We start from the raw sequence: 22,165 nt of genomic DNA, 5'->3' as shown, positions 1-22,165 counted from the left end.
TTGTCTCAAATAGTTCAAGCTCACAGCCTTCTGAGAAAGTCTGAGCACGAGCCGGGTCTCACGACACCGCGCTCGAGTTGCGCAATTACGGTTGGAACAGCTGATTCAAAATTTCACATCTCACCGCTCCACCTGAATTGTTTACCTGTCCTTGAAAATACACTTGTTTTTAACTTCCAAAAGTTTTCCAGAAATGTCTGAGCGTCGGGGTAGCATTATGAAGGGGATTCGCAAAGATAGCCATACTGACAGGCTCCGAGGGTCAACCATGGACATTGAAATGCATGACGACGACACCCACCCTGTGAAACGAGGGTCTTCGGTTTGGAAATCAGGGTTCAAAGGGAAACTTGCCAACACCTACAGGTTGGGACCAAAGCAGAAGTTTCTTCCCCATTTGATTCAGAAGAAAGGCGAGGAGTTGATGAACCAAGCATTCGGTGAGCTGGCCTACGACCACGACAACTGTCGAGATGTGGCTGATAAAGTGGCTGCAGATATCCTGGCGTTCTGCAAAGAGCAAGTGTTCGATCGCTACAGATACGTGGTCAGGGTGGTCGTCGGCGACAAGAAAGGCCAGACAGTGAAGATTGCAAGCCGTACCCTGTGGGATGATGAAAAGGACAACTTTCTGACTCTCAACTTTGAGAACAGACATCTTTTCGCTGTTGGCATGGTTTTTGCCATTTATTTCGAGTGACAATGGGCAATGTGAAAGGCAGATGGCAATTTATCTCTACCTGCCAATACATGAATGAGATGTCAAGTTTTTGTGAATAAATTTTTTTTGTAGACAAAATAAAACAACAGTATCAGTGACCATCTGTGTGTTTCTGACGTGTGTATGTGGGTTTGTTGGCATCATACAAGAAAGGTATAAACATTTTATTTAAAAATTGTAAAATACTGTACAGATTACTTTACAAAATATCTCAAAGATTTCAATTTAACTCACAGAAATGTACAAAACACTATCAATACACACGACACAAACCACATTCAGTTTAAATGTACAAACTCAGACCACAAATACAAAATGCATTTCAGGTAAAGAAAACATTGGTGTTTCAATTTCAGGACGGTTTAGGTCCAAGATGCACACAACTTTCAGATCCAAAGGCGGCTTTATTTTGCATTGAAAGAGAACATTCTGCATAAGGCAAAAAAGCTAAACGGCATCAGCAGAACAAATATTGTATAGCTGTGCAAGGTATAGCAATGTATTTTTCCTTTCTGTCAAATGGAAGTAGAGGCTTATTAGTGTAAAAAATGTCTGAAATCCAACTATTTGTATGGTAAATATATTTTAAATTTCATCTACCATAAATATACTCATAAAAAGTGTAATTAGTCTGAGTGATCCATCGGGTGTAACATACTCTGCACTGAGTATACTATCCATCCTCTTGAAGGGTGCAACGTGTTAGGTTATTAACCCTGTATGAAATGGCAATAGAATCAGGACACCTAGTCTCCCTAGTCCTAATTTAGAAGTCTCTGTGGCTTTAGTGAGGTGTTCTTTATTCCTGTTTTTGCAGGGCTGCAGTATATGCAGGCTTTTGTCCCAGCCTAGGACTCTGATTCAACTAATCAACTGCTCATCAAGACCGTGATTAGCTGAATCAGGTTAGACAGAGTTGGGCTACAACAAAACCGTGCACACCCTCTTGCCCCACAAGACCAGGGTTGTGTCCCAGCCCTCAGTCTCCTTGGTGGGACACCAGGGCTTCGTCCTCCTCCACCTCGTCCTCCTCTCCCCCGCTGTCGCGTCGGTCTCCCCTGCCTGAGAGCTGCCCCCGGCCCAGGGGTAAACCCACTGCCCTCTGCAGGGCATCCAGGCTGCCCTGGCTCACGTAGTAGCTGATGTTCAGAGAGGGCAGCAGCTTCTGCAGATCCTCCAGCTTGCGGTAGGCCTGCCGAGCCGAGAATATGGACTGAGAATTAGGATGCTCACTGCTGTATGTATAGGTCTATAAATATTGTATCCAGCTACATGAATTCACGATGACAGTGACGACAATGGTAATGACGACAAGCAAGATCAAGATGAAAATGAGGCTGAAAATGTTGATGTTCAGGATGATGATGGTGTACACTTGTATCACTAGACACTCACCACCTGGAAGCTGCCTTGCTGACAGTGATGCTCCACCAGGAAGCCGTATGCATCTCCTATCCTGACAGCAGGGTCCAGGTCTGGCTCTTCTAGCAGGGCCTCGCACAGCCGCACCGCCTCACCTGGGTCGTCCTCATACAACCTACAGGGACAGGGGATGGACAGACAGGATCACACATCAAATCTCCTTCAGTGAGCTCCACAAAATATCCTCTCCGTAACTAGTCTACTTGTTTCAAGACAAACCTAAATCAGAGGATCATGGCATTTATATTAAAGAGCCTTATATATATGACTAAAAGAAAGTCAAACAGAAAGAGAGAGACAGAAATAGAGAGAAAGAGAGAGAGTGCAGTGTTCTTACCTGCGTGCCTGGACGAACCTCTTGACCAGAGTGATCTTGTGCTGCAGCTCAGCCATGCGAGCCTCGTGTTCGTCTGGGCTGCGGCCCTTAGCTTTAGAAAGGCACTTATAGGCCTCCGTCAGAGCACCCAGCGCCTTCTCATAGTTCTGGTAATCATCTATCTCCACCTAACAGAGGTAAACAGATTCACACATTCACCCTCAATATTGAAGTACATTAGAGATTAGGCTTATGAGACAAAGTTTAGTTTAGCATTACCGGAATATCCATGCATAATGTTACTAGTTTATAAATACTCATATAACAAACGTTGGAATAACTGTACTAGAAATTGTCATTGTAATATATGGCCAATACATAATATATTACCAGACTGAAGTTAAAACTAATAAACATGTAGGACCTTTTCAAGAACTTTCAATATTATGGAGTAGTTCCCTACCTGGGCACAAGCTTCATAGAAGCCAGCTAGCAGGTCCAGAGCCCTGCCTTTGGTGTAGAAGCTAATAATGTTCTTCATGATTTCCGGATCTTTCCGCCAGTCCAGAGACTGCAAGTAGTTGGCGGCCATGATGTAGATCTCCTTCTGACGTGACACTCCAGCGAAGAACACTATCTTCTCTGTGTCCCCTGACTTCAGGAGCGCCCGCATGGCCTGTGAAACAGAAGGGAGATGTGTTTGGAGTCACTTTTTAGAATAGCCGCAACAAGGGAGTTTAAGTACTGCATCAACAGACATGGACCAAACTTAAGCGACAATTATAGTGTAACATTGTATTTAATGCTTGTAACTAACATCCACACCTGCCTAAAGACAAAGGTAAAGCAGAAAATACAATATTGAAAATGACGGAGCTCACGTTTCTTGGATAACATAAATCTATATAACTACAAGTTACTATGATAATGGTGTCTTAAGGAGTACTATTTAATAGTATGTGTATAAGTGGGGTGCATCTCAGTTGCTTAAATCAGATTTCTCAGATCACAGCAGATGAAGGAGAGGAAATGAAGAAAAACAAGAGGAGGAAATAGAGATGCCACTTCAGACTACTGAGATGCACCCCAGACCCCAGTCTCTTCACTTTTAGCTTGTTGCCAGCCTGTGTGTATTTCTTGGTGGCTAGGTGGTAGTTGCCCTGGCGCATGCAGCAGTCAGCTATTCTCTCCAGCAGCTCCTTGCGGGCCTCCTCTGAGAGGTCTTTGGACTCCTTGGTCACGGTCATACTCTCAGCCAGGTCCTCAGTGATGGTCAGGCTCTGGTCCAGACACAGCTGCAGGGCCTCGTGGTACTGGGGTTGAACACACACACATTTATAGACAAAAGACATGTACTCATCATGAGCAATGATGGCATAAATTCGCGCACACTTACAACACACACACACCAGTTATGTGCATGATATGTGAGCGGGGGGGGTGTTCCAAGCTGACATATGGAATTGTTTTAAGATGGTCATACTATGGATCATTTACGATTTGATTTGGAATTTTAGGACCCCTTCAGGTATAATTTTTTTTGTGTTCTTTATTATTTGATAAAATATAGAATTTTTCCTTTAGCCCAGAGAAACACATTGAATAACACATCCATAAATGGCAAAAAAAAAACATAAAACAAGGTTTTGAAGTGTTTGTCCTATTTATAGGCGATATAAGAAAGCTCAAGAAATATATATATAAATAAAATATATATATATATGTATATAATATTTATAGGCACAAAACAACCTTTATACTTCCATTAATTTCTTAAAACCGGTACCGGTTACCTTCAGACGAGTCCCCTAACACTTGTGGGGGTCGTAGAACAAAACAGAGAGCACCATCGTGCTTGTGAGAGTCTCCCCTTTCCATAATAATTTATAGGTCAAACTGTTCAGACGCTACAGACGTTTTTGTGAGAAGACCGATTTTCGGGACGTCTCATGGTCTGGCAAACACCGCTCTAGCTCTGCCACCTTTCACCGCAGTTGACTAAAATCTTGTGGAAGTGCGACATCGGCGGATGCGGTGGATTGAGACGCATACAATGCAAAAAACATATCTATAGCTTAAACTGACTGATTCTAATGGGGATTTTTTATGCTACTTAGATTGACGCACCGGTGCATCAATCGACTTTAGGGTGTTAAGCAGAAATTGTACACCAATATTGAATTTGCCTGTTATATTAAATGAAGTGCCCTTTAATATAGACCACATGGAGTATTCAACAAATCCAATTTTTTATATGACTAAAGCCTTGCTAAAATGCCAAAATTCAGCATTTTGTTTTTCCTGTGTGTGTCACTTCTAGGAAGTTTTTACCCACTTAATCCCTCAATTTCTCCAAGTTTCACCGTCATTGTAAAGCCCTAGTTATTTTGTTGCTTTGACAGTCATTTCTGAAGATTATTTATTTCATGTGATTAGTGATTAATTTACTTCTGTCCCCCATTTTGATGTCAACCCTGTTACGTAAACTGAACTCTCATTTTAATGTGGTGAAACTATTCCTTTTTAAATATATATATTTTTAAAGAAACATTGTACATCCAATAGTAAAATCATAGAGTAAAAGAAGGTGAGCTGGTTCTGCTCTTTTGTGGTGGAAAACTGAGCGGGTCGAGCGTAACATGGCAACCCTGTTACCCATAGATCGACAGGCTAAAAATGTTTTAAGAATTTCATTTTTTGTGAAATGTGCCACTCCCTGTTGCATTCAACAAACTTCCATTCCACCTGTCACAGGGGATTTATGGCTTATTTAAGAAAAAAACGTCAACCTTGTTACGGTCAACCCTGTTACGGTCAACCCTGTTACTTTATTTGGCACTTAATAGGCACTTATTACTATAGTCATCCTTTCATTTAACCTCGAGATGTATGTTTTAATTTGAATTAGTTGAACATATGCTCTTCATGACATGAATGTAAATATTAAGAGAAATCTAACTTTTTTTTGGACCAAGTTACACTTCTCAAAAGTCCCCGAATTAGTGGAACGACCAGAGCGCGGTTTATAAGACATACAAGGCAGGGGTAAAGTACCTTCTTGGCGGCCACAAGCAGCTCCACAGCCTTCTCATACTGGTCGTGTTTGATGAAGAAGTCAGAGCAGCGGGCCAGCAGGGCCGGGTCAGATGTCTCATCCAGGTCCTCTGCTATGAGTTGCAGTGCAGAGAACTGTTCTGTAGCAAAGGCCACCTCCAGAGCCTTGGAGAAATGACCAGCCTGAGAAAAATAGAGAGACAGAGATCCATGTGTGAGAGAAACATCAGAGACAGTATTATCATGTGTGCAAGTGTGTGGGTTTGTGGGCATACTGTAGCATCAATGGACTTGGAAGCCAATGCCTTCCTATACAAATATCAGTGAGCTAATGCCCCCTTGTGGCACAATTTAGAATGCACTACCTCCTACTGTATGTATATAAAGCCAGGGGGAAGAACAGGGAGGTCCGAGGTAAAATACTAACCTTGTGGTAGAGCATGACAGCACGGTCCATATGAGAACCCTTCTCCTCGTAATAACAGGCAGCCTCCATCATGTCCTCTGGGTTACTGAGGAGGGCCAGGTTCATCAGCTGGTCATCTAGACCATTCTCCTGAACACAAAACACAACACAAGTCATCCAATGGCCCACAGACAATACAGCACTGGATTAGAATCGTATCCGTAGCCTCAATAATGCAATCAGCGTTCTGAAATAAATAAGAAACAATATAATCAGCCTGTAATAAATCTTTCATATAATAATTATATATAGGTAGGTAATTCATGTATTGCTATGGCCAGTGGGACACAGGTGAATGGAGAAAGTCTAAATTGTGATTGAGGTCCATTTGTTACCTTGCAGAGGCGGATGGCGTTGTTGTAGGCCTGAGCTCGTGTGTAGAAGTGGACAGACTGTTTGATCTCCTCCTGACTCTCATACTGCCGGGCTAGGTGGTACGAGGCAGCACGGTTCCCCGTCTCATTGGCTATCTCCGACGCCTGTGAAATATATAGTATTCTCATTGGTTATTTACCTCACGGCTAGGTTGTGTTTTCATATTTAGGTATTTAACAATCCTTATGAGTAGAAACAGTTCCCTTCTCAAAACATTTAATTGCCACAAATATGTGCTATGTCATAAAAGTTCCCCCCTGGTACAAATGTGTGTTACCTTCTGAATGTTCCCCAGGTAGCAGTGCACGCGGACCAGAGAGAGGAAGTCCTGTGCGTACTCGTAGTAGCGTAGTGCTGACTCCATGTCTGACTGGCTCTCCAGATACTGAGCCCACCACTTATAGATGTTTCTGGGTCAGAGAAAACTGCATGTCAACTACTCAACAATGTTCATATGTCTGTATTTATACTTCCCAAAAAACTGAATACACTTTAAAATCATTAAAAGTCTAGAATCAGTAGTAAATAGAGAGTCTGCACTGAGGACAGAATAAAACTATCTCCACCATTCCCAGACTTACTTGTCCTTCATTTTGTTGACGTAAATCTCCAGAGACAGGGCATCATCTAGAAGCATCCTGGGTACCTCGAACCGGTGGGTGTCAGACTTCTCAAAGCTAAAACAGACAGAGAACTGTGAGGAAGTACACAGTTGCGGGTACAGTGCATTCGGAAAGTATTCAGACCCCTTGACTTTTTCCACATTTTGTTACGTTACAGCCTTATTCTAAAATTGATTAAATCGATTTTTTCCCTCAATCTACACACAATACCCCATAATGACAAAGCAAAAACAGGTTTTTAGAAATTTTAGGACATTTATTACAAATAAAAACGGAAATATCAAATGTACATAATTATTCAGCCCCTTACTCAGTACTTTGTTGAAGCACCTTTGGCAGTGATTACAGCCTCAAGTCTTCTTGGGTATGACACTACAAGCTTGGCACACCTGTATTTGGGGAGTTTCTCCCATTATTCTTTACAGATCCTCTCAAGCTCTGTCAGGTTGGACGGGGAGCATCCCTGCACAGCTATTTTCAGGTCTCTCCAGAGATGTTTGATTGGGTTCAAGTCCGGGCTCTGGCTGGGCCACTCAAGGACATTCAGAGACTTTACCCAAAGCCACTCCTGCGTTGTCTAGGCGGTGTGCTTAGGGTCGTTGTCCTGTTGGAAGGTGAACCTTCACCCCAGTCTGAGGTCCTGAGCACTCTTGAGCAGGTGTTCATCAAGGATCTCTCTGTACTTTGCTCCATTCATCTTTCCCTCAGTCCTGATTAGTCTCCCAGTCCCTGCCACTGAAAAACATCCTCACAGCATGATGCTGCCACCACCATGCTTCACCGTAGGGATGGTGCCAGGTTTCCTCAAGATGTGACGCTTGGTATTCAGGTATTCAGCGAATCTTGTTTCTCATGGTCTGAGAGTCTTTAGGTGCCTTTTGGCAAACTCCAAGCAGGCTGTCATGTGCCTTTTACTGAGGAGTCGCTTCCGTCTGGCCACTATACCATAAAGGCCTGATTGGTGGAGTGCTGCAGAGATGGTTGTTCTTCTGGAAGGTTCTCCCATCTCCACAGAGGAACTCTGGAGCTCTGTCAGAGTGACCATCAGATTCTTGGTCACCCTGACCATGGCCCTTCTCCTCCGATTGCTCAGTTTAGCCGGGCAGCCAGCTCTAAGAAGAGTCTTGGTGGATCCAAACTTTTTCCATTTAAGAATGATGGAGGCCACTGTGTTCTTGGGGACCTTCAAAACTGCAGAAATGTTTTGGTACCCTTCCCCAGATCTGTGCCTTGACACAATCCTGCCTCGGAGCTCTATGGACAATTCCTTTGACTTCATGGCTTAGTTTTTGCTTTGACTTGCATTGTCAACTGAGACCGTATATAGACAGGTGTGTGCCTTTCCAAATCATGTCCAATCATTTGAATTTACCACAGATGGAATCCAATCAAGTTTCAGAAACATCTCAAGGATGATCAATGGAAACAGGGATGCAGCTGAGCTCAATTTCGAGTCTCATAGCAAAGGGTCTGAATACTTAAGTAAATAAGTTATTTCTGTTTTCATTTGTAATACACTTGCCAACATTTCGAAAAACCTGTTTTCGCTTTGTCATTATGGGGTATTTTGTGTAGATTGATTACATTTTTTGGGAAATACATTTTAGAATAAGGCTGTAACGTAATAAAATGTGGAAAAAGGCAAGGGGTCTGAATACTTTCTGAATGCACTGTATATCTAGTACAACAATAGGCTGTATTTGCAAGGTTCAGGTGAAAATGCGAATGCACTGTAGAACCAGTACTGATTTGCTGCTTGGTTCAAATGCTAAGTGTCAAATTAAATGCGAACATATCAAATGTTAACAGTTACAGCGTCAGTGCTAAGCTGGCTCTTACAACACGAGGGCCATGCTCTTGTCTCCGATGGCCTCCAGGTATTTGGCGTAGCTGTAGTAAGTGGTCCTGAGGTGGATACGGTCGTGGGTCTCTGCTGTCTCCACGGCCTGCTGCCACTGGCCTGATGCCTGGTAGAACTTGTTCAGGAGGTCGAAGCGCCCGCAGCACTTATACAGCTTCTCTGCATCCTCCTGTGGACCAATGGAAAATAAACACTTAAGATTAGGGGAATTATCCCTGAGTAAGAAGTTCTTCTGTAATGATGACTTTACATACAGTACACATGTAGTGTGTTGGTATGGACAGATATACTACTAATGACACAAAAGTGGTAAGTACTCCATAATAGCACGTACTTACTAACTACACTATTACAGGGTAATCACATAGGTAATTCTACTGGTACTAAGTGGCTATATGTGGTAATGATAGAATTGAACAACCTATAATGTACCATTATTTTACTCTATGTACCAAGTATGACAATACCTGGCTAAGGAAATTAATTCAAAATGAAGTGAAGGCACCATTATCTGCTATGATCACCTACTGCTTGGTTGGCTTCCTTACCAGCATGCCCAGTTGAAGGGCCAGTACTGCTACCCTGGCCTCCAGTTCAGGCTCGGCCTCGGCCTCCCGTAGCGCCCGCGCCGCCCTGGCATTACCCATGTTGCCCAGACACACCCGTGCCACGTCCAGACGCCGGTTCTTCACACACATTCTCGCCATGTTCTCCCATACTGCCTCACTGCAGAGAGAGAGGAGAGAGACATTTTGTTTGAGTATGTGGTGCTTTGTAGCTCAGTTGGTAGAGCATGCTGCTTGTAACGCCAAGCTGGTAGGTTCGATTCCCGGGACCACCCATACGTAAAATGTATGCAAGCATAACTGTAAGTCGCTTTGGATAAAACCGTCTGGTAAATTGCATATATTACGTATAAGGTGTGTGTGTGTGTGTGTGTGTGTGTGTGTGTGTGTGTGTGTGTGTGTGTATATATTTGTTTCTCACAGACAGGATAGGGAGACATTTTGTTTGATAAAGTATATTGTATGACTAAGATAAGATCAGAATCCATAATGCAATAGGGAAAATAGAAAAACACTCGATTAGCATCGGAGAAAATAAAACATTGTACATCACTTCCTTCGTGATTCAACGACATTCAGTAAAACGTTGAAAGTCTTTGTTTTAGCTATTTGATTTCTTGCATATGCATGTTAGCTACTGATGTCTGGCGCAAGAGAAGCTAGTCTTCATATACACTGCCTAGGCTCCACTTTCAACATCTAACCCAATCAACTCCTCTAAATTTCATCTAAAACCCTTTAACACGTAAACATTTAAATCACAGCCAGTAGTATTCTGTACGTGGGAATCCCGACCCAGAACTCAGGGCGGGAGGCCAAACCTGGGAGGTATGCTTTTTACAGGGGATTAGGCATAGGAGAATAGTTGCAGGGAGATTCAACTCTCTCTCACACTCACACACATTGTTGACCCCCCCCCCCCCTCAATCTTCTCTCTTTAACTGATACAGATGTGGGCTGGTTATTAAAGTTAGGCAACAGTAAATTCCCGGAATCTTTAGGGGCCCTGGGACTCACTGGCAGGGAAAAAGGAGGCCAAGCTTGCCTTGCAGAGACCCATGTTATATAGCACTGCTCTGCACTGGCAGCCAAAAGCCTGCTCTCTATGGTAATAGACCATACAAACACAGCCCCTCAAATCCCCACGGATCTATCAGTCTGTGAATCCACATCTTACACAGACGTTTCAGAGCCAGAAAAGAACTATAGTAACCCTCAGGGTTTGGTGAGAGAGAGTGAGAGAGAGAGAGAGAGAGTGAGAGAGAGAGAGAGAGAGAGAGAGAGAGAGAGAGAGAGAGAGAGAGAGAGACACAGGAGGACAGAGTCTGCCTTTTGCCCCCCTCCGACCTTTTTCCTCTCAGGAAACCCATCCTGTTGCTGGTTGGACAGTGGGGGCCAGTGTGTGTCATTGTCACACACACACAGAGAGAGAGAGAGAGAGAGAGACAGAGAGAGAAGAGGAGCTGCAGCAGCTAGAACGCCCTTTAGGCTCTTAGGGCTGAAAACCCTCCCATTCGTCGTCTCTGAGTGGGTCTCAGGAGCGCACATTCTCACACACACAGAGTGAGGGAGGGAGTTGTCTGGTCAAACCTGTTGCAGCCACATACTAAAATCTCGCACCCTGAACCAACACTTCACACACACACACACACACACACACACAGAGACAGAGAGACAGCGAGAGGGTCAGAAGAAGACTCTCCCAGTTGACAAAGCCCTTCCTTGGTTAAGCCTCAGTGAGCCGCCAGTGAGCCACTGGCCCTTAGCAACACGATCTAGAGGATCTGCTCTGCTGCTCTACTCTGCGTCTCCACTCCCCCGCCACCCCTGTGGAGAGTTTGAAGAAGAAGGAAAAAAACACAGAAGAAAGAAAGAAACTGGGGGAGCGGGGGAGGCAAACGCCTACACAGAGAAGACAAAATCTTGAAACAGCTGCAGAGAACCAACGGAGAGGAGGGCAGCAAATAGAAATCAGACGAGGAGAGAAAAGGGGTAATAAAATCAGTGGAAAAGAGACGGTTGAAGAGACTATAGTGGAGCGAGGTTCGAGAGCGAGAGCCAAGCTGCAGCCAGTCGCCAAAGCCAGTGGAATGGACCTCGACGTCGGTCGGATTAACCCACGCCTGCCCACCGTGCATTCCGAGGAGGAACGCTGAACCAACTGACCTCCACCCCCAAAAACTCAATGAGGATGAAGCTAACAACATGAGCTGAGCTAACAACAAAACAATATGCTGAGCTAACACGTTCCTGTTTTTCTTCAGCAGTGTTACTGCCTGGGGTTAGCATTAGCCGCTAGCTGACTGGCAGTAGAAGAGGAGGAGAGCCGGGGGCCACCGAGCACCGCTGGTGTTGCTGCCCAGGAGAGGCAAGGCAGCGCAGGAGAGGACCAGAGGGACGACGAGAGGGCGGCGGGGGAGGGAGAGGTGGCGGTGGTGGGCGGGCAGCGGCACATGGCCGTGCAGCGGCTGGTGACGGCGGCGGTGGCGGTGGCCCTGCTGTCCCTGGTCCTCAACAACGTGGCGGCCTTCACCCCCAGCTGGGTGCTGCAGGCCCTGGAGGACGGACGCAAGCGCAGCGTGGGGCTGTGGAGGATGTGTCCCGTCATGACTGGAGGGGAGAGGGGCCGGGATGAACACGGTGTTGGGGGGTCCAATAGGAGAGGTCAGGGGTCTCAGAGGCCGTGTGAGGGCCTGGGCTGGGGCTCGGAGTATGCAGGCTACCAAGAGTCCCGCAGCACCGTCAAATGTAAGTGGAATGACGTGTCTGTTTCTTAATGTTCGCTCATTATGATTATTATTATTATTTTTACAAAGGCCTAGTTCAGAAATTAGGAAAACTGCAATATAAAAAGGTAGGTGCTCTGGGAATGAAGCTCAGACCAGCAGATCGTTGACGATGCAATAAAGCAATTGAATTATGTAATCTTTTGTGCATGGAGATCAACAATGATCATGTATATCACCAAACCAGACACAGCCAGATGCTAAACCAAGTTGTTGACAGTTGAGGAATGTGATGCAAATAAACCAGAAACAGTCAATCTCATTCAGTGAGAACTGATGGCTGCCTGGGCTGTATTGGACAGATTTCTAACATACACTGATAAAAAAGGGACAGTTCAAATTCTTACTATCAAGGCTTGATTGACTGTTTATGTCAGGTTATGACGAAAAGTTGGTTATGAGGTTATTCAATTATTGCATCTGAGCTCCTAGAGTGTGTGGCTCTCCTTTCCTTTTCCAAGGTTATGACAACAGCCTTTCATCCGATATCACAGTATGACACACAGCAATCTGAAATCAACAGGTCATCATAGTGACTTGTCAAGCAGATGGAGTGTCTCGGTCTATAGTTTGAGCGAAGAATTTGCACAATTCACATAGATCCATCAATAACAATGTATCAATATGTCCGTAAACATACTGTAAACCTGACGTCTTGGCCAGAGAGATCATCCTAGAAAAGTATCCCCCTCTTTCTGCCCCCCCCCAGTGCAGTTTGACATGATGCGAGCGTGTAACCTGATGGCTACGGTGGCACTGACGGCCGGGCAGCTCATCTTCCTGCTGGGCCTGATGGAGCTGCCCTTCGTCACCCAGGACTCCCAGTGGTGGGAGGAGGCCATTGCCGCGCTGTTCCAGTTGGCCAGTGAGTACCATACCAACCTAGTTACAGCTATAGTCTGGGAATCTGTTCAAATGTTTTATAATTACTTATTGATTCTTGAAGAATAACGAATCCAAGAATGTGGCTTTAATACACTAACCGCAGAACATGGGGCAGAGTGTTTATAGCTACATATAGCCTACCCCAGTGTCTGCAACCTCTGGTTCACAGACCGCCACTGTTTCTTGGGATGATGGTTTGCGGTCTACTAGATGGTTAGCCGTATATGATTTTGTCAGTTGTCAGGTACTAGTTGTAATGTAAGAGGTCATTCAAGGAGGCAGAAAGGTCCCTAGCTTGCCAGTCCCTTGCAAGAAAGGTAGACTAGCATATACAGTATGTATATCTGTGGCTCTGAGATGGTGCACAAATAAACTCAGCAAAAAAAGAAACGTCCCTTTTTCAGGACCCTGTCTTTCATAGATCATTCGTAAAAAATCCAAATAACTTCACAGATCTTCATTGTAAAGGGGTGAAACACTGTTTCCAATGCTTGTTCAATGTACCATTAACAATTAATGAACATGCACCTGTGGAACGGTCGTTAAGACACTAACAGCTTACAGACAGTAGGCAATTAAGGTCACAGTTATGAAAACTTAGGACACTAAAGAGGCCTTTCTACTGACTCTGAAAAACACCAAAAGAAAGATGCCCAGGGTCCCTGCTCATCTGCGTGAACGTGCCTTAGGCATGCTGTAAGGAGGCATGAGGACTGCAGATGTGGCCAGGGCAATAAATTGCAATGTCCGTACTGTGAGACGCCTAAGACAGCGCTACAGGGAGACAGGACGGACAGCTGATCGTCCTCGCAGTGGCAGACCACGTGTAACAACACCTACACAGGATCGGTACATCCGAACATCACACCTGCTGGACAGGTACAGGATGGCAACAACAACTGCCCGAGTTACACCAGGAACGCACAATCCCTCCATCAGTGCTCAGACTGTCTGCAGTAGGCTGAGAGAGGCTGGACTGAGGGCTTGTAGGCAGGTCCTCACCAGACATCACCGGCAACAACGTCGCCTATGGGCACAAACCCACCGTCGCTGGACCAGACAGGACTGGCAAAAAATGCTCTTCTCTGACGAGTCGCGGTTTTGTCTAACCAGGGGTGATGGTCGGATTCGTGTTTATCGTCGAAGGAATGAGCGTTACACCGATGTCTGTACTCTGGAGCGGGATCGATTTGGAGGTGGAGGATCCGTCATGGTCTGGGGCGGTGTGTCACAGCATCATCGGACTGAGCTTGTTGTCAATCTCAACACTGTGCGTTACAGGGAAGACATCCTCCTCCCTCATGTGGTACCCTTCCTGCAGGCTCATCCTGACATGACCCTCCAGCATGACAATGTCACCAGCCATACTGCTCGTTCTGTGCGTGATTTCCTGCAAGACAGGAACCTCAGTGTTCTGCCATGGCCAACGAAGAGCCCGGATCTCAATCCCATTGAGCACGTCTGGGACCTGTTGGATCGGAGGGTGAGGGCTAGGGCCATTCCCCCCCAGAAATGTTTGGGAACTTGCAGATGCCTTGGCGGAAGACTGGGGTAACATCTCACAGCAAGAACTGGCAAATCTGGTGCAGTCCATGAGGAGCAGATGCACTGCAGTACTTAATGCAGCTGGTGGCCACACCAGATACTGACTATTACTTTTGATTTTGACCCCCCCCTTTGTTCAGGGACACATTATTCAATTTCTGTTGGTCACATGTCTGTGGAACTTGTTCAGTTTATGTCTCAGTTGTTGAATCTTGTTTTGTTCATACAAATATTTACACATGTTAAGTTTGCTGAAAATAAACGCAGTTGACAGTGAGAGGACGTTCCTTTTTTTACTGAGTTTTCAAGCAACCAGATGTAACAGCCTATCCAACACCTACAATAGAGAAAAAAACAGAAACTAACCAGCCTGGACATGAACACTGCAGATGGCCAAGTACAGTCGGTCATTCTATGTGAAAATAAAAAGACAAAAATGCTAAACACAGGTGATGTCAAAAATCCTTTCTTCAAGGGATCTTTCTGTGAAATAGAACATGCATGGACATTTTGGTTTAATATTCGCATGGAATGATCCAATATCAAACACTACAGAGAGAAACACACTTGTTGAGACCTGCAGACACCAGCAAACACCTAAACATATGTGAGGGAAACTTTTCTTACCCAGGGACCCCCATCCAGACAAACCAGCGACCCCCATCATATGTTAGCAAAAAAGATAATTCACGTCTTGTCTTGTCATCAGGTGAATAATAATGGCAAGTAGAAGTAATCAACATTTTAAAATGAATAGATTTGGAAGAAAGTTTCATTATTTTGACCTCACAGTTCATTGGAAAGAGGAAGTGTAAACACTATTAGCTACAAAGGCATCTTGGCGGCAGGGAGAACATTTTGCTGTTGTAAAACACATTTTCTGCAATTCTACACATTTTTCCATTGAGCTGAGAAAATGTTGCAGTTTTGAAGAACATTTTCAGCAATTCTACATAGTTTGGCATGGAGCTGAGAGACAATTTTGCATTTTTAAATCTTATTTCCTGCAATTCTGTGCATTTTGCCATGGCTAATGCTGTGTTCCTCTGCTCAAACATAACAAAATGAAATAGGCATGTGCTCTGAAATGCCCGTTTTTTTTTTCTTTTTCAATTCTCCCAGACTGTCTCGCTTTTATTTGATTGTTAGTTCTCAAAGATGGTATTATACAAATTATATAGTTCAAAATCTTTTCTGCATGCTTTCTATCTAGTTTTGGTCGTTTAAGAAACTGAAATTGTTTTTCAACCCTGAAAATTACTACTTACACAGCCCGCTTAAGAGTTTTCTATAGTTCAAGATTTTGGCATGGACGCAGAGACATAAAAATGGTATCCACGATGGTATTCTGTTGTAGATAGCGATATTTTTTTACATAACCCCACTCCACCATCCCCCTCAAAAAAGTATAATAATAATTGGCGGACCCCCTGCATAGCCATATGTTGAAAACCCCTGAGTTGGAGAATCACACTATAAAACACCTACTGCCCAAAGCAAGACACCAATGCACTACCAGATATAAAGTGAGACTACAGGGGAATCTAAAGTGAACGAGCAAGTGTCTAACTCTTGAGTTCAACTTTGAAATGTTCAATAGTGTTCATCACTTTCTGAACGTTCCTCAGATCTAAAAATGGTCACAGTGTGTTGCTAAGAAACAAAAGTCCCTCGTTCCCCAGTGCAACACATAAAAGAAACCCATGGAGCTTTGAGGCTTGGCTAGAGGACAAAAAACATAAACAAATCCAGAGAGACTAAACAAACCAAAAACCCCAAAAAGGATCAGCTGTTATCATTCCAAGATGTAATTTTCTTGAAAAGTCAATTGAAGAGAAGGACCACCAGGAATAGCAATGGAAAGGAGAGGAGGAGGGGGTGAGGGCAGACCAAGACACCCCCCCCCCCCCCCCCCCCCCGCCATTCATCCGTCCCAGAGGGCCGTGTGGCAAGTGCCTATGAGGGGGTGAGTGTGACGTTGTCACGTTGTGTTGGGCTCACATCTTGTTATTTAGGGATGTCAAACCCGGTCAGTATTGTGGCACAGCGGGGGCAGCATCCAAGGGTCTGAAGGCTAAATATAGCAGGTGGTCGGTGCGGTCTGGTGGGCCGGCCGGAGCTGCAGCGAGCCAGGGAGCGACTGTCGGGCGCCAGGATATCCCTGCTCAGGACAAGGAAATGCCTGCGACTACCTGTTATGCAAACCCCAAGCAGTGGAGGAAAGAGAAGGGAGCGGACGCAAAAGACAGTTCGACAGGGACTGAGTGTGTGTGTGCTGGAAGGGAGGGTGTGTGCGCGTGTGTATTGGGTTGGTCGGTACAAAAACGTCCTTTTATACACATCGCCGTAGGGTGGGAACAGCTGCCGTCCAGATAAGCTTGGCCTAGCTTTTATGCCTGTGTTTAAAGAATGTCCAGGAACAGGGGCAAATAAAGGGTCCCCTCTATCGACATGAGATAAAATGCTAGCTTCTTCGGCACGCATCGCTGGGACTTTTATCTGAAGGTCTTAGAAGGGACCCACCCAAATCATCCCCTTCCAAAAGAACATGCTGAGCCAAACTATTGTTTGGCACACAAGGACTTGTCTCATCAATGTGTGAGATGTTAATACAATGGCAGAATAATTAGGTACGGATGGATATTTAGGACGGTTGTCAGTAGCTGTAAAAAAAAACAAAAAAACAACAGCCCGTCTATTATAAACCCACATGTTGACATTAATAAGAATAGTGACATGACTAATGAGTGAGAGAAATACATAAGCACCTACTTCCCCAAGATAAAAATACCCGCTGCTGGAAAACAATTGCATCATCCTTTGTACTCGTATGCCACTATATGAAGACTAGACCATATTTGGACATCAAGAGTGAGCAGAATATAGATGACTTGGTGAGGACTTCAAGGCAGTAGAGATAACAATGGTTCCTAGGTTTCAGTGTTCCCAAGGCTTCTCATTGCCATATTATATTTAGCTGTTACTATATTGACCATGAAATAAGAGACTATACGGAAATACAAACAGCCAGAGCCAAAACCTTATTTGACAGATCTTGACAGTGATTCAAAAGTCAAGACTAGCCTACAGTATATTATAAAACAGATGGTTTGGATCCTGGATGCTGATTGGTTGTTACCCATTAGTTATTCACAATAATCCACGGGTAATGTCCGTTAACAGTTACATTTGAATAATCAATGCACATTCACTGTCCCACAGCCCAGCCAGGCAATTCATAATCTTCATCTCCACCACTGAAAAAAAAAAAACATCTTGCCATTATTTATAATATACTGAACACCAACAGACTTAGTGATTTCCCATCATCCCTATTGCTTTCACTTCCTGATTTCGGGCCAGTAAAGTAGACCTCCACCGCTCAGCAGATCCTCTCCTCCCCCACTGAGAGCCAGTGAATGGGCCTCTCTCTCTCTCTCTCTCCGCTGTGAATGGGAGTTATATTTACGAGCAGCCAGTCTTTCTCGGGAAAGAATGCTCTGTTTTCGGGATGTGCCAAAAACCTCAGCTATCACATGCAGACGGTGGGATAACAATATCCAATTCCACCCAGCGATATCTCAACACTGGGTTCAGCAGCAGGTCTGAGCTGTGGCTGAGAGTAACAATGGCCTGTTTTCAACCCCTGAGACTGACGGGCTCAGGAATGTGCGACGGAATGGAGAGAGCTCTGCGTGAGGATCAGAGGATCAAAGGTGAAGGGTTAGACATTCACGTGGGTTTGAGACGTGAATTTGAGACGGGGGAGGGGGGGGGATGTGTGGTGGGCACAGCTGGCACCACTCCCAAACTGTGGCCTTGGCTATTGTGTCTCCCATACACAACGGGGCAATGGCATCTCCAAAAAAAACAATACCAAGGGAAATATGTGCTTCTTTCTGGAGGAAGAGAAAGGCAAGCCAAAAGCGATAGGCTTAAAAAGTCAAGGAATTTGAACACTGGGACCTCTTAGGCTTGTGGGTGACTTCACAGCACAGTTGAGTGCACCGCGGATTAAGCTGAGGGCATTTAGTGGGCTGGTGGTCATACCAATCATTCTCTATTCATTTAATAGTGCTAAGTCATTCAGGTATGACATGACTACTAGTTGTCCTAGTTTAAGAATGATAATATATTAATTGGAAGGACAACCAGGAAGCAGTAAGCTCAGTGAATTTCCAGGACCTAGTTTTATTACAATGAGATAAGAATGGGTTCAGTCAGTGTCTTTCAGGAAGGTTGTTGACAGTCTGACTGTGTCAAACATCCCCTAACCTGAAGCGGGGGGTGTGGAGAGAAGGGAAGGAAGGAAGGATGGAAAGAGGAAAAAGAGGAAGGAAGCCCGACAGATTAGAATGTGCCAAAAAAAAGCCATTCACACAGCTCACATAGCCTGGGGCTCGGGGACTTGGGAGGAGAGGCTTTATGATTTTTTTTAAATAAAAATGAGTCAGGCAGGTTAAATACACAGATGGCCAGACAATCACTTGCACGCAAGTTACATACTCAAATTCAGACACATAAGAAACATAAACAAGCACACACACATATTAATCACACACAGGCATATACAATTACCTAGCGACAAACTCTCATAAAAAAAGACAGGCTTATGGATCGGAATCACCCATACAGAGAGAGCCATATACAGCTAAACTCTCACACAACATTTAAATAACGCTTGTCCAGCACTGTCACTGGCTTACTGGCCAGCCACAGGAAACTGACTGATTCATATCCTAATGGACCAACATCCCCTTTTCCAGCAAGTATTTTTGGTGCCTTTATTTATACCAACTGTTGATCGGACATGCTCCCAAACGAGTGTTATTGTTGAACTATTGACTGGCTCCAGTCATCACTTAAGTCTGGGAAATGGAGTTCCTCATTGAGATCTAGCCTAGTGATCAATCCATTGTGGGTGATGGTTAATTTTGGTTACAAATCATCAAATGTTGTAATCCTACTTTGTGGGGGGACAGGGGTAAATTCCCCACCTTGGTTTTTCACCAATTCATATCCAAACCTTAAAGCTGAAATCCTTAACTGGTGAAAGTGCCACATCCGTTTTGGGATAACGCAACAACAAAGAAGTTACTGCAAACAACAAACACAGTTTTCCCCCTCTGACATCATTGCACGTGCGATAGGACAGCAGAATATTCACAGCATTTAAATATTATTATTTATTTTTTTTACCGCGCTGCCGAATGCGCCTCTCCTTTCTTTTCATCAACAAAACAATAACAAAGACGTTGGGGCGAACAGTGGCGCTGTCTCCCTTAATGCGGATTTAATCTTGATGAACGTTTGTTGATGAACAGTGATATAAATGGCTCCTCTCTTTTTTGTGATCTTCCCTGATCATGGTGACGTAGGTTACAACAATATGTTTTAACATTACATCAATAATACATTAGAATGGCTTTCAAACTTATTTGGATAGCTTTTCTGAGAAGAATGACGGTGATATTTCCTTGCGTGTGTCCTTTGATGCTGAAATCCCAGTAGTCCTCCCAGATAGGAAACCTTTAGAATTCAAAGACCACAAGCAGAGCCTCTTCTGGGCTTAAAGGCTCAGAGAATTTCTAAGCACAGCAGGCCAATATGCCGCATGATCTACCTGTATAAAATGTTCCTACTATTATATGGTCATACTCAATATAGTAATTGGGACCAAAGGTCATGTGGCTTCCTATATTCATCCCAGCAACTGATAAACCCCATAGATATTTATTGCCTCTCTACCTGTGATTGCTATATTGTAAATGTTGACTAGAACGAATGGTGAGGATTTTAGTAGAGTTGGCAACAGTGAGATGATGATCATCTAAATCCACTCTCCATCAACGGCACCGTTAAACAAATTAAATTGATTCAATTGTTTGAGATGGAGACCAAAATACACAAGAGATTTGTCTCTCTCTGGTTTGAATGACTAAGGCCTCATTGAATTAACCCTTCCCTGACGCTCTCCCTCCCCAGGTTTTGTGCTGGTGATCGGCTTGGTGACGTTCTACCGGATCGGCCCGTACACACACCTGTCCTACTCGTGCTACGTGGACATCGCCGCCTGCTTATTGGCCACGCTCGCCGCTGCCATGCTCATCTGGAACATCCTGCATCGCCGCGACGACTGCCTCACACCCCGCGTCATTGTCATCAGCCGCTCGCTGGCGTCGAACTTCCACCCACGCCTCGACAACGACTATGTGGAGTCGCCCTGCTGAGCCCCCCGATCCCTGACTCTTGAACCTAACAGGGTGAAGAATAGACAATGCTCTGACAGTCTCTGCATATTTTCACCCAAACAGGTGCCTCAATTAATTACTCTACAGAAGACACACGTTTTGTCATGGCTCTACCAGTGCTGGACTAACATGCTTTCACTGTTGTACAGTTCTACATCTTTGAACTTCATGGCTTCATCATTTACAATGACTAATGGAACTCAAATTTTTCCCTGGACTGAGTAACGCTCCTTGATGCAAGGATAGTTTCTCCATAAAACATTTAGCTAACACATCTCTAAATCTCCAAAACAAATTATGAATGATACACTACAAAAGTATGTGGACACCTGCTCGTTGAACATCTCATTCAAAAATCATGGGCATTAATATTGAATTGATCCCTCTTTTGCCGCTATAACAGGCTCCACTCTTCTGGGAAGGCTTTCCACTAGATGTTGGAATATTGCTGCGGGGACTTGCTTCCATTCAGCCACAAGAGCATTAGTGAGGTTGGGCTTTGATGTTGGGCAATTGGGCCTGGCTCACAATTGGCATTCCAAATCATCCCAAATGTGTTCGATGGGGTTGAGGTCAGGGCTCTGTGCAGGCAAGTCAAGTTCTTCGACAACGATCTCGACAAACCATTTCTGTATGGACCTTGCTTTGTGCACGGGGGCAATGACATGCTGAAACAGGATAGGGCCTTCCCCAAACTGTTGCATAAAATTGGAAGCAGATAATTGGAAGCAGAAAATTGTCTAGAATGTCATTGTATGCTGTAGTGTTAAAATTTCCCTTCACTGGAACTAAGGGGCCTAACCCGAACCACGAAAAACAGACCCAGACCATTACTCCCCGCAGAGTCCAATGGCGGCGAGCTTTACACCACTCCAGCCAACGCTCGGCATTGAGCATGTTGATCTTAGGCTTGTGTGCAGCTGCTCGGGCCATGGAAACCAATTTCATTAAGCTCCCGAGAAAAACTGTTATTGTGCTGACGTTGCTTCCAGAGGCAGTTTGGAACTCGGTAGTGAGTGTTGCAACTGAGGACAGACAATTTTTACGAACTACGTCCTTCAGCACTCGGGGGTCCCATTCTGTGAGCTTGTGTAGCCTACCACTTCGCAGCTGAGCCATTGTTGCTCCTAGATGTTTCCACTTCACAATAAAAGAATTTACAGTTGACCGGGGCAGCTCTAGCAGGACAAACATTTGACGAACTGACTTGTTGTAAAGGTGGCATCCTATGCCGGTGCCACGTTGAAAGTCACTGAGCTCTTCAGTAGGGCCATTCTACTGCCAATGTTTGTCT

The 22,165-nt window shown here is 44.6% G+C and overlaps 3 protein-coding genes across 4 annotated transcripts in view; 2 read left to right on the top strand and 1 right to left on the bottom strand.

The window, feature by feature from the left end:
- Window positions 1-67: 67 nt before the first annotated feature.
- LOC115159869 (tctex1 domain-containing protein 3-like) lies at window positions 68-820 on the top strand. The gene has a single exon (XM_029709948.1). It carries the CDS (start codon window positions 194-196, stop codon window positions 698-700), a length of 507 nt encoding a protein of 168 aa, XP_029565808.1. The 5' UTR covers window positions 68-193; the 3' UTR covers window positions 701-820.
- A 51-nt stretch (window positions 821-871) lies between these two features.
- ift140 (intraflagellar transport 140 homolog (Chlamydomonas)) overlaps window positions 872-22,165 on the bottom strand; it is a 63,614-nt gene continuing 42,320 nt past the window's right edge. For both annotated transcript variants that reach the window (XM_029709903.1, XM_029709910.1), the window contains 12 exons: window positions 9,387-9,564; window positions 8,817-9,007; window positions 6,936-7,031; window positions 6,632-6,764; window positions 6,315-6,458; window positions 5,941-6,069; window positions 5,514-5,696; window positions 3,566-3,772; window positions 2,923-3,135; window positions 2,481-2,647; window positions 2,117-2,258; window positions 872-1,913 (listed from right to left, as the gene is read on the bottom strand). In XM_029709903.1, coding sequence (XP_029565763.1) covers window positions 1,701-1,913; window positions 2,117-2,258; window positions 2,481-2,647; window positions 2,923-3,135; window positions 3,566-3,772; window positions 5,514-5,696; window positions 5,941-6,069; window positions 6,315-6,458; window positions 6,632-6,764; window positions 6,936-7,031; window positions 8,817-9,007; window positions 9,387-9,564 — 1,996 coding nt within the window. In that variant the 3' untranslated portion in view covers window positions 872-1,700. The remainder of the gene's footprint in view (window positions 1,914-2,116; window positions 2,259-2,480; window positions 2,648-2,922; window positions 3,136-3,565; window positions 3,773-5,513; window positions 5,697-5,940; window positions 6,070-6,314; window positions 6,459-6,631; window positions 6,765-6,935; window positions 7,032-8,816; window positions 9,008-9,386; window positions 9,565-22,165) is intronic.
- Window positions 10,824-20,947, top strand: tmem204 (transmembrane protein 204). Its single transcript, XM_029709936.1, has 3 exons — window positions 10,824-12,152; window positions 12,900-13,055; window positions 20,606-20,947. Exons 1-3 carry the CDS (start codon window positions 11,858-11,860, stop codon window positions 20,848-20,850), a joined length of 696 nt encoding a protein of 231 aa, XP_029565796.1. The 5' UTR covers window positions 10,824-11,857; the 3' UTR covers window positions 20,851-20,947.

Source organism: Salmo trutta, chromosome 2 (genome assembly GCF_901001165.1).
Source record: "Salmo trutta chromosome 2, fSalTru1.1, whole genome shotgun sequence".
Classification (NCBI taxonomy): domain Eukaryota; kingdom Metazoa; phylum Chordata; class Actinopteri; order Salmoniformes; family Salmonidae; genus Salmo; species Salmo trutta.
Note: the sequence above shows the minus strand (reverse complement) of the source record. Positions and strands in the feature narration are given on the sequence as shown.